General features: G+C 33.0%; 1 protein-coding gene and 1 pseudogene across 3 annotated transcripts; one reads left to right on the forward strand and one right to left on the reverse strand.

The window, feature by feature from the left end:
• The first annotated feature begins 391 nt into the window (after positions 1 to 391).
• On the forward strand, positions 392 to 3,407 carry LOC108487158 (protein SHI RELATED SEQUENCE 6). Of its 3 annotated transcripts, XR_008272657.1 has the most exons (4): positions 392 to 1,294; positions 1,684 to 1,986; positions 2,743 to 3,064; positions 3,255 to 3,407. XR_008272657.1 is itself a non-coding variant. In XM_017791422.2 (3 exons), the coding sequence occupies exons 1-2, from the start codon at positions 748 to 750 to the stop codon at positions 1,971 to 1,973; spliced, it is 837 nt and encodes a 278-aa protein (XP_017646911.1). In that variant the 5' UTR covers positions 392 to 747; the 3' UTR covers positions 1,974 to 1,986; positions 2,182 to 3,270. The 3 variants fall into 3 exon arrangements, 2 of the variants coding, with proteins under 2 accessions (XP_017646911.1, XP_017646909.1); XM_017791422.2 differs by having other exon boundaries at positions 2,182 to 3,270; XM_017791420.2 differs by having other exon boundaries at positions 2,743 to 3,270.
• A 1,557-nt stretch (positions 3,408 to 4,964) lies between these two features.
• On the reverse strand, positions 4,965 to 9,229 carry LOC108488726 (phosphatidylinositol 4-phosphate 5-kinase 6-like; annotated as a pseudogene).
• Between the last annotated feature and the right edge of the window lie 2,346 nt (positions 9,230 to 11,575).

Below are 11,575 nucleotides of genomic sequence, written 5' to 3' on the forward strand. Positions count from 1 at the left end.
AAAACCCTAGTGATGTCCAATTTGTTCACCTAATTCTCAATTTACTCCCATTTTTTTCCCTTAAATAATACAAAAGAGATCTACTATTTGTTATAATGAAAGGCATTTGGTTATGTAATGATGTTGAGATTAATGGCATTTGATTATTGAAGTGTGGTTATGCATAAATATTTCCACTCAAAGCAATGCCCAAACCAAGAGAAAATAATGAGTCCTCTTTATTCATTATTACTTGTATACAATTTGATTAATGGGTGTTTCTAAAATAATATTATTTTTAATTAATTACTATTACCATTTAACTTGGAATTTGTATCTTGATGTTTAAAATTCTTTTAAATTTTTATTTGTATAAATTATGGTGACTTGTAAAAATATAAGAAATTATTCATGTCTTCTCTATTTCTTTTCAATAATAATGAGTGGAAAATATCGAGAAAATGAAGAGAGAAGGGTTAGATAAGACAAGTATTGGGCGTAGAAGTAGGAATGATGGATTGTGTCAGATTTGATTATTTAGCAGTAAAAAGCCTCTTTCTCCCAAAACATCTTTAACTGTTTCTTCACCTACTTTCAGTTTGCTTCTGCTTCAGCTTTTCGCATCTCTTTCCTTTTCTTTCTCTTTTTTTAACTTTTACCATTTCCACTCCTAAACTTCCAATTGTGGCCACCCCAACCAACTCCGCCACCACTAAAACATGGTCTCTCCCACCGCCACCACCACCCTATGATCACCACCCCACCAACATGTTAGGCCTCCATAACATCTTCCTTATAGCTCCACCACCACAGGAAAACCAACAACAACAAGCCCCACCACCGCCGCCACCACCACCACAACCCTTTAACCAAAACTACAACTTGACTGACACAAATCTTTGGACTTCAAAGAGAAGCACCGCCCAAGAATCAATACCAGTTTTCCAAAAGAAAGATGGAACCTTGAATAATGTTGAAGAAGAAGATGATGATGAAAGTGGTGCTGCTGGTGGTTGCTTCAAGGTGTGTAGAGATTGTGGGAATAGGGCAAAGAAGGAGTGTGGATATAGTAGGTGTCGGACTTGTTGTAAGAGTCGAGGGTATGATTGTGCTACTCACGTGAAGAGCACATGGGTGCCTGCTGCTAGGAGAAAAGACAGGAAGGTTTTAGTGATCGGGGATGATGACGGCGGCGGAAATGGTGGTTGGTCTTCCGGCTCCTCTTCTTGTGGTGGTAAAAGACAAAGGGTTTTGAATTTGACTTCAAACGCTGCTTCCAAGTCCTTGAATTTTGAAGCAGACACTTGTCACCAGGGTTTGCTTTCTCTTTATCTTCTTCTTTCTTTTATAATCTTTCCTTCCATTTTTCTTCATCTAAGTATCAAATTTATTGAATCCATGCCGAAGAAACCATTGAATTCAGGATAAAACAATGCTGGGATTCTCTCTCTTTTTTTTTTTTTAATTAATGAATGATTGAAATGTATAGGAGTTATTGAATTTTAGTGTTCAATGGATGCTTCAATGTATTGAATTTGCTGGGTTATTGAATTCTCATCTAAGTCTTTCAACTTTAAATATATAACTAAGCTGAGATATTATGCGTCTGAATGATTTATATGTACTAAATTTGTTGAACTGTTGTTTTACCATATATAACTTGTTCTCTGTTAGTATAAAACTGGGTATTTTGTTAATTTCCAGATTCAGGATTTAAAGAATCCTTACCGGTTCGAGTTCAAGCACCGGCGGTTTTCAGGTGTATTCAAGTGACAGCCATTAGTGATGGTGAAGCAGAGATTGCATACCAAGCTACTGTGAATATAAGTGGCCATGTTTTCAAGGGGTTCCTATATGACCATGGAGCCGATGTGAAAAACGAGTTTCCTTGCATTTCAAAAGTCGTTTTTGAAAGCAGCAGCAGTGGAAGGGATAGAGATTCATCTTCTCCGGTTGTTGATCCAGCAAACACCATTGCAGCCTCCGGTGACTGAGGATCGGTTTAAGGTACAATCTTTAGCACTCAACATGTAATGATGTTTATTTAGGTTCTAAATGTGATAGTTTATGTGCTTGATTGCAGTAAAAAAATGAATCAAATAGGCCTAACAATGTGAAGGTTACTTCATACCCCATAAATCATAGGATTTTACAGTTTTATCTTTTCTTCTTTTTTCTCCTTTTGCATATGCCTTCTATGAGATCAAAGACGGCATCGGTGTGAAGCTTCGTGAACGAGAAGTGGTTCTTGTTCTAATGTCACTATCCATCTTTGGTAAAAAAAAGCAAAAGATTGTATTTGCCATGATCTGCACTTCACTTCAGTGCTAGGCATATTTCCAAAATAGGAAAGCACATTATTTGCATAAATGTTCATCATGTTGCTGATATGCATCCTCAAAAACACTTCTGGGTCCACTCGCAGCATCAGATTCCTACATCTATGCATGAAATTTCATCCGGTTTACATTCGGAATTTCCTCGATAAAGATTTCATTATCTTTTTATTTTGTACCATACACAATGATTAGCATACATGTCAAAAAGTTTAGTGCCTGTTGTTCGTGTGCTTTGCTTGGTTTCATTGCCCTGTTTCCAGCGTGCGTATATTACTTAGGCACAGCCATGAGAGTCATATATGGATATTTGTTCAACACAGATATACATTCTAACAATCATACCCCCATACATCCGGAGTAACATGTTTTTGACAAGCTGGTTCTCTCTTATTCTCCCTTTTAACTTTCTGTATGTATATGCCAGGAGATGAGCAGGATTCAACCAAGCCAATTTTGGTTGAATGCACATATATTATACTACCTACAAAATTCATGCTTTACTTTTTTTCTTTAAGAAGATCGCAGTCCGAGATAAGAGAAAGGTTGTGCATGCTGAGATTTAAACTCTAGATTTGCTGGATGTCAATACATCTAACCCCAAGTTCCATGCTTTCCATTTCAACCCTATAAGAAGTGGGATGCCGTTCTCTGCTCTACAAACCTTGCAATCATGGACAGTACTTCTTCGACTTAGTTTTGGCCGGTCAGAAGCAATGCAAATTGCGCTTTGCTGTTTTAGAATCCGGGTCAGTTGCTTTCTGCGCTCAATAACAGAGAGTCTCCATAGAAAGAATTAAGTTTCCGATTTTGAAGAGTTTATTTGAATGAGATGTTAATGTCAGTGACTTAAGGCATTGAAAGGTTTCCAATATGAGAACATTCTACATAAGTGAATGATGTATGCATGTTTGTAGTTATATAAATGTTTTTGGGCAGATTTCTTGTTCTACAAGGAAGACTCATATTCTAGAAATGCTGCAATTATGGAGTGGGTGAAGAAAACCAGATGAAATATTTGCCATTGAATCTAATACATGTATGCTTGTATTAAAAATGGAGTTAATGAGCAAATATTGAAATCTGACACAATTTTATCGCTATATTTTAATTTAATGTTGAAGTTTGTCTTTATTGAATTTTACCACTAAATTTTTGTTTTGATTTAATTTTAATTTTCAATAATTTGGAAAATTATTCATTTTTATTATTTTAATTAACAATCAGAAATTTAAAAATTATTTTATAAAAAAAACTAAAGTTACTTTTTTTTATTTTCTGATTATTATTTTAAAAGTTTTCAAGTCTTTATTTCATTAAATAATTTTTATGTTAATTTTTATTTTTTAATGTTTATAGACTAATTGATTTTTAAGTACTAAAAGCAAATATTTGAATTCTTTTAGTAAAGTTTTATCTTCAAATCATTAAAATATTATTATGACTATTGAAAATGAATAACTTATAATAATCATAATTAGTATTTGATTAAGAAGTGAAAAGGAAAATAAAACAAATATTATAATTATTTTTATTTCAATCCTAACTTTTCTTGTACAATAGTTTATATAAAGAATAAAGCAGATTAAGAAAAGGAAAAAGATATTTTATGTATTAGAAAACATTTAAAATTTCCTTTCCCTAAATAAAAATACGGAGTATTTTCAGCTTATGGATCAATTATTTTTATTTATTTTTTGATAATTTTTACTTGGATATTAAACATGAAAATGATTGTATGAAACTGTAATTTTATATTCTATCTCTTTTGATGAGAGAATAAAAATCAAATTTCTCCTACTGATTTTCAAAAATTTAATTTATTATCTTCCATTGAAAAGAAATAATAATAACGTGAAATTATAGTTTCATAGTACACAATCCCTTCTAATTTAAACATATGAGGTGTTTACATTTTTGACATAGTTGTAGGTTTTTGTTTTTGAATTGAAGGTAAAGGAAATTGGAGCAATAAAATTGAGGGAAGCAGCTGCAGCATCCCCACGAGAGTTGGGATGAACATTTGGCAGCATAACAAAGTCCACAGGCGGGGGCAAATCCATAAATGTCAGGCCAGGACCAGTGGTTGGCCACATTTTCCACCCCTTGTCAAATCAATCGCCTTCATTTTTCTTCTGGAACCTTCTCAGGGAACAATGTCCTTTGACAGTTGACTACTTTCTTAATCCATTGATCACACTGTTTTGCCGACTACATTACAGTTGGTTGGAGTTATCCATTAATATCATACACCAAGATTAGAACTCCATGAGAGGAAATAAAGTTTATATATTTGTTTTAGCATTGCTTTTAATGTAATACATAACAAAAAAAAAAAAAACCCATTCATCATATGAAAATTTCATGGAAAGCTCAGCGTGAGTTTACTCGTGTGGGAGGAGGACAGGACTTAAAAATGGGCCTTGTATGTATTGGAAACTCACTACAATATGATGTGCATTGTTTGCTGCTACAAATGCCAATGTTGATTGACGTTAGCTTTGGAAAATGATAAGTGGACCATGCATTCATTTCTACAGTAACAACCTCTAAAATGAAGTGCTTTATCAAGGAGATTTAATATTATTTTTAAAAAATTATTAATAAAATCATATAAATTCAATAGCTTGTTATCATACAAACACTGTGTAGCAAAATTTTTCATCTTCAATATATATAAAAGCAACTAAATGTTAGTTTAGTTCAAACAAAACCCTTCCTATACATGATAATATCAAGCTAGTTAGGTACAAAAAAAAAAAGAAAAAAAAGAATGAATTCTAATGTTTCACCATTTGAACAATTCATTTACATTTGAAACAGCCTTAACAACTGTGTTTGCAATGTTAACCTAAACCTTCACCTCGTGTCAATGACGGAAGCCGTAAACCTTTTCTTTTAAGCACTCGCATCCCTGAAAAACGATCGGGTGTAGACTGCTGCCGAATTGAAAATCTTGTAAAGATCATGATGGCATTTTCAAGTGTCTTCTACGAAAACTTTGAAAATGAAATCCCGGAAGCGTTTTGAATACAACTTCGGGTCAACAGCAGAAATCGAAGTTGGATCATATTGCATTGATTTATATGCATGCTCAAGCTTCTTGCTAATATCATAGTCTTGTAGGATGTCTATTATACCAAAGAAGAGAATGACATCATACATTACACCAGTTGGTTCTCCAACCACTTGGCAATCGTTTTTCCTCACCGTCTTTTCGGCTCGAGCGGCCATGTTTATACCTAAACTAACCGGAGACTGCCTGTATGTTTTCATATTGAAAGATTCATGTCATGTAATGTTTTAGATCCATAAATTATCATGTTAATGGCAATCAATTTTACCGTGTGGAGTTGATAACAAGCTGATCATTGCTATCTTCGGATAGCCGAGGAGCTTCTCCATTTTCACAATCTCCATTTCCTGCAAATTAAGTCCAAAAGATATGTTAACCTGTTAAGCAACCATTGATTTCAAAGTCATGGAAATTTTAATTTCCATTAGATAACTAGAAATAAACCAGTAGGTGAGGAAACTCCAGAAGTATGAGGCGTGGAAACTTCACGAAAGTGCAAACCGATCAACAAACTGTAGTCCATAATTCTCTCGTTTTCAAGAAAGTCACAATCTCGGTCGACTTGACTGCACGAAAGGAATGGAAGAAATATTAGGTAACATGAACCTTAATAATAAAGAGGTTATTAGAAAATAGAATCACCTGCAGAACTCTTTGAACCACAGTTTCTGCAATCGAAATATATAATTGAGATCGAGGTCTTTGAGGGTTGTTGTTGAGTCAATCTCTGCTTCAGGTTTAGCAGTTGTGCGACCTTGGAAAGAACCTTTCAAGTCGAAGCGCCTATGAATGGCAGTGTCGGTACAGAACAGATTCCCCATTACAACAAATCGAACCTGACTCATTGAGATCACAAGTGAAGAAAGTATGAGATTTATCTCCTACATTTTATTACCCCAAAGATGTGTTTGAAGTTGCATTGACACTACCTTTTTCTGTGTCGACCCAGTTAATTTCACACAATGGAGACCGAAAAATTTGGTGACTAGAGTGTCCTTAAAGGACCGAACATGATTATAGTAGGCAGGAAGCATTCTTATCAGAACCTGCAAATGCAATAGAGTCCGCAATGATGATTATTTAGTCATCAAGAAAGTAATGCAAAACTACTAGAAATTGCAGGTTTACGGGTTCATCACAATAGAAAAAAGCAATAAAAACTTACTTTTACTTCTGCCTTCTTCATTGTCTTTATCATGTATTTGTCATCATTGGTCAAGTAAAAAAAGCTTCCACTTTTCCCGGGGGATGAAAGTTCCCGAAGGGCATCATCCCCACATATCGAAAGCATGTAATCAGCTGCATCTATATCGAACAATTTCCTTAGGGTCCTGGTATTGTAAAAGAAATGACATGTTAGGAAATACTTGTAATGTAACCACTTAATGGTGGTATCATATTCATATCATATACTTCAAAAGTTATTATCATGCAATGAATTGGATGAAGTGAATATTTTAGTATTCTTCCATTTGCATACAGCTTTTTTCATGGTTATGTTATCATGCTATAGTAGCACGATCAAGATGAAACGCTTCTTCAAAGAATGATTATCTTTTTGAACAAGCAGATGATCCAGTGTCGAACCTGAATACAAGAGGACAGTAATCCTTCCATTTGAATTCAGAAGATGGATGAGGCGGAGTGTGCTTCGATCCTTCAGGTGGAAATCTGGTCCAAAATTTTTCCCTAGGATCAAAGGCTGATGTCTTCAAATCAAGGGATAAAGCTGGACCAGGCCTTCCAACAGAGTGTCTACAATTTAACCAGAGAACCAATACATGCATGATTAGAATATAAATTATTTTATCTCAAAACGGAAACGAGTTCGATTTCAATAAATCTTCACAACAAAATCAATAAACATAATCTAAAAGGCAATGCATATAGCGATAAACATAACCTATACCTTCAGTACCAAGCACTTGCATGATTACAACATAAATCATTATACCTCAAAACAGAAAATGAGTTCGACCTTCGCTGCAATATCGGTAAACATAATCTAGAAGGCAAAACAACATATACCCGAAAACAAATAACATTTGACATTTCATAACCAGAAGAAAAACAACATAGAAGCTGATAAGATACAAGTAAAAACCAGTACCTGATACCAAGTTGCAAGTTAAGCATAAGCTCAAAATTCTTGTGGCCTCTGGATATTGTCTGCCCTTGCCTCCGTGTTGGCGGCTTCTTAAGCTGTAGAGAACTCCCTCTTGCAACTGAATCTTCAAGGTGAAGTCTTCCCACACTTCCATCCCCATGTCTTGAGATTCCTTCACTACCAAAAGAAACACTTCCACCATTGAAATCGGAACTCATACTAAAACCACTTAAACTCCCATCAGACCTTCTTCTTTGTTTCCCATCTTTCTCTTTGGATATTGCAAACCAATTTGGCATCTTTTCTGAAGGCCAAATTGATACTTTCTCACCACCACATATCTTACAGTCTTTCAGATCCTCTAAAAACACCTGTTGAGGATCCCAATCAAATTTCTCAGTTGGAGAATCAGATGGATAATAAGTTCCATTTTGATCTTTACCATCTTTACTCCAAATACCAACAAAAAAGCTCCCATCTGGCCATTTATAAGTCCCATTCCCTTTAGGAAAACCATCCTCCCAAAAGCCATCATACCTATTCCCATTACTCCAAATCATTGTTCCATTGCCATTTATCAACCCTTTCTTCCATTGACCAATATATTGGTTCCCATTCTTCCAATGGTACCTCCCATATCCTTCCTGGAATCCACGGCGCCATTCACCTTCATAGTAATCCCCATTCACAAAACTAATAGTCCCTTCTCCTTGTTTTAAGTTCATAACCCAAGTCCCTTTATAAGTTTCTCCTGAAAAGCCAGTGTAAGTCCCTTTACCATCCATAAAACCATGCTTGAATTCACCTTCATAAGTAGCACCTGAAGGCCAACAGAACTTGCCTTTCCCTGTTGTTTTCCCTTTGAACCATTCACCAACATACATACATCCATCAGTCCATAAATACTTCCCATTGCCATGAGGGCAACCATCACACCATTGGCCGGTATAAAAGTCACCGCTAGGAAGGGCTTTTTCGACATTGCCAACTTCAGCAGCCTCTTCATCATCAACATGAGCAACTGACATTGCTGTAAATTCGCTTTCTTCTTTGCACCTGCTTGTGAGTTCTTAACTTCAATTTCAAATTCCTTTTTAAAGCTTAGCTTTCTGCTCATTCCATGAATTAACAAAGAAAAACTATATCTTCATTCAAATTCAGCATCTCTTCGTCCTTTCTTTAACCAATAAATCAAAATATCAAAAGAAAAAAAAAATTGTCTCTCTTTGTCTCTTTTGTCTTTTGTCTTTTCTCTTTGCATCAATGTGGGGTCTTCAGGAACACTAAAAATATGAAGAAGAACAACAATTCTGAAACTGACCTTGAAGAGAGCAAATTGGAGGGAAATGGAATCATCTAAATAAACAAATAAAACCAACACCAAAAATCCAATCTTTTTATCAAAGTTTTGAGCTTTCTGGGTTGTTAATTTGTTTGAAGAAATGCGAGATATTGGATTCAAGAATAAAGCCAAAAAATTGGAGAAAATGGAATAAAACTGGTTTCTTTCTCTCTTTTTTCTGGGATTTCTTTTTCCTTTTGGTTTGGTTGATTGAGATCATAGAACAAAACCATTTTTGCTCAGATTCTCGGATTTGGTTCCTAAAATAACTAGCTGGCCAAACAATTGGAGGGAGAATAGTAAGGGTTTCATTGCCATTTTTAGTGTCTGAAAAAAGAGTCCCTATTACCACTAATTTTAGTATATTATTATCATTACTTCTCTCAAGTTGGTTTATTTTTCTTCTTCAAATTGCAAATTTATTTATGTAACGTTCTTGTTAGACAAAGTCTTATTTTGATTTTTCAATTTTGTCCTTGTGTTTTTATGTAATTTCCAGATTTTCTCTAATCTTTTGATTGGAATTCAATTCGGTAACAACATCATAAACCAGAGCTTGAACATGCATATATATATATATATAGTAATAGTTATCAAAATTACTACAAAGCACTTGCATTAAATAATAATGTAGGGTGTGCTCTACTATTAATACACCAAATTAATCCATCCAATCGATTTTTTATTAATTGGAGTAATGGTTATGATCACTTTATTTACATATATCAATTAAAATTCAGGATACTTCTCAAAAGAAAAAAATAAGTACCTTCAATCAAATCAATGTATTTGAAAAGATTGATCTCCATCCATCAAAGCTTGAACCAAACTTTATTATCAAGCAATTTGGAGAAGAACTCACACTCCAATGCATTAACCAAGTATTCAACTTTCCCATATTGACCTTGTCTCCTTCAGTGGACAACCATGGAGTTCTTACATTGTTCAAAACAGAACCAAATTGCAAAATGGACGTATATATAGAGGAGCAACCAAATTCCAGCCCATTTTAAAATTAAAAAGAAGACTGAAAACGTGTTTTTCAAGGGAGACGGAGAAAGAACAAAACAGCGAACATTGTCTTAAAAGGTTTGGCTGGCCAATGTTGAAACACGTCTCTCTCTCTAATGGTGTGATCTTATTGCAATCGTGCACCCTTGCTCGCTATGTTTCAGGTTCAGACAAGGCGAACATTGAAAAATAAATAATAATAAAAGAAGTTGAAAATCCCTGAAACCTTGGACCCACTTTTTGGTTGGTTTCATAATTAGGATGAAACTTGTCTTTTTCTTGCCCATTTTATCCGTCGAAATTGTTGATATAAGCTTAATTCTGGTTTTAAAGTGATTTTAAGGGAAAAAAAAATTTAAAGGAGATCTGAAAAATGTATAATACTTGAATTTTAAGTGTTTGATAGTATTGTCAAAATTAGAGGTAAAATTTATTAATAAGTATTGAATATAATTATAAATGATATTGCATTCTCAAAAAGAAAATGTAAATTTAAAGACGACATTATTAAGAGAAGTAATCGTGACTCTTAATATGAATTATAAAATGAATATAAAAAATTGAAAATAAATTATGAATAAAAGCTAAAATGTCCTTTTTTTTTTACATGACAATGTAACGATACATGAAATATAAATTTTAAATATATTTTAAGTGATTAATTCAAATTATTTGTAAAATTAATAATTCAAAAATATATGATATTTAAATAATTTAATATAATAATTGTGTTAATATTTAAAATTTTAATATAATAATATAATATATATAAATTAATCTAATTTTATATACTTAAATAATTGATTAAGGGTATTTGATAATTTCATTTCCAAAAGCAAAACTAAAAGACACTTGAATCCCAACTTTTAAATGAAGGAACTGCCCTAAAGTATGTTTAGGGTAGTCATATTTAAAGATTTAAGAGTCTATGCATGAGTTTTGATTTAGTTAATTCTAGTTTGAATTGTTCTGGTCATAATACATACGGCGGGTCTCCGAGTCCCACCAACGTTATTATTGTGCATAGATTTTAATTTAGTTAATTATAATTTGAATTGTTCTAGTTTAGTCTGTTTGTGCTATAATTATTTGATTTTACGTTTTATTTTAGCTCTTAATCCATTTGTATTGTAATAATTTAATTCTTTATTTTATAGTTGATTGGATATATACTTATATTTATACTTTAATTATACTTGAGAACTTTCAAAAACAACAACGAAACTATTGATTAATACAAAATTTTAAATTAGATTAAAATATTAAAATTTTAACCTATATTATTAATAATTAGATTCAATTGTTTAATTTAATCAATTTATATTCTATTTTAATACATTTATGGAAAATAAAATATTACAAAAATTAAAATTTTTGTTTAAAAATCAAACAACGAAATATATATAAAAGAGTTCAATATTATGTACATATATACATTCATACTACAAATTAATATGATTTGTAAAATCGATAATACTGATATGATATTGATACTATTTCACTTTTATATTAAAATTAATATATGTATAGATGTGACAACTCGAATACTAACCACCGCGAAAAGAGGCAATAAAAGAGTTTTCATTGTCAACATAACCACACAAGCATGGGCAACTGGAAATGGTAAAGTTTAAAACAAGCCCTACACATGCATCCATTTTATGCATTAAGCATATGCGTTTGATTTTGCAACATGTTATTTCTTGGTCTACCTTTTGGAAGGC

Source organism: Gossypium arboreum, chromosome 10 (assembly GCF_025698485.1).
Source record: "Gossypium arboreum isolate Shixiya-1 chromosome 10, ASM2569848v2, whole genome shotgun sequence".
NCBI lineage: Eukaryota > Viridiplantae > Streptophyta > Magnoliopsida > Malvales > Malvaceae > Gossypium > Gossypium arboreum.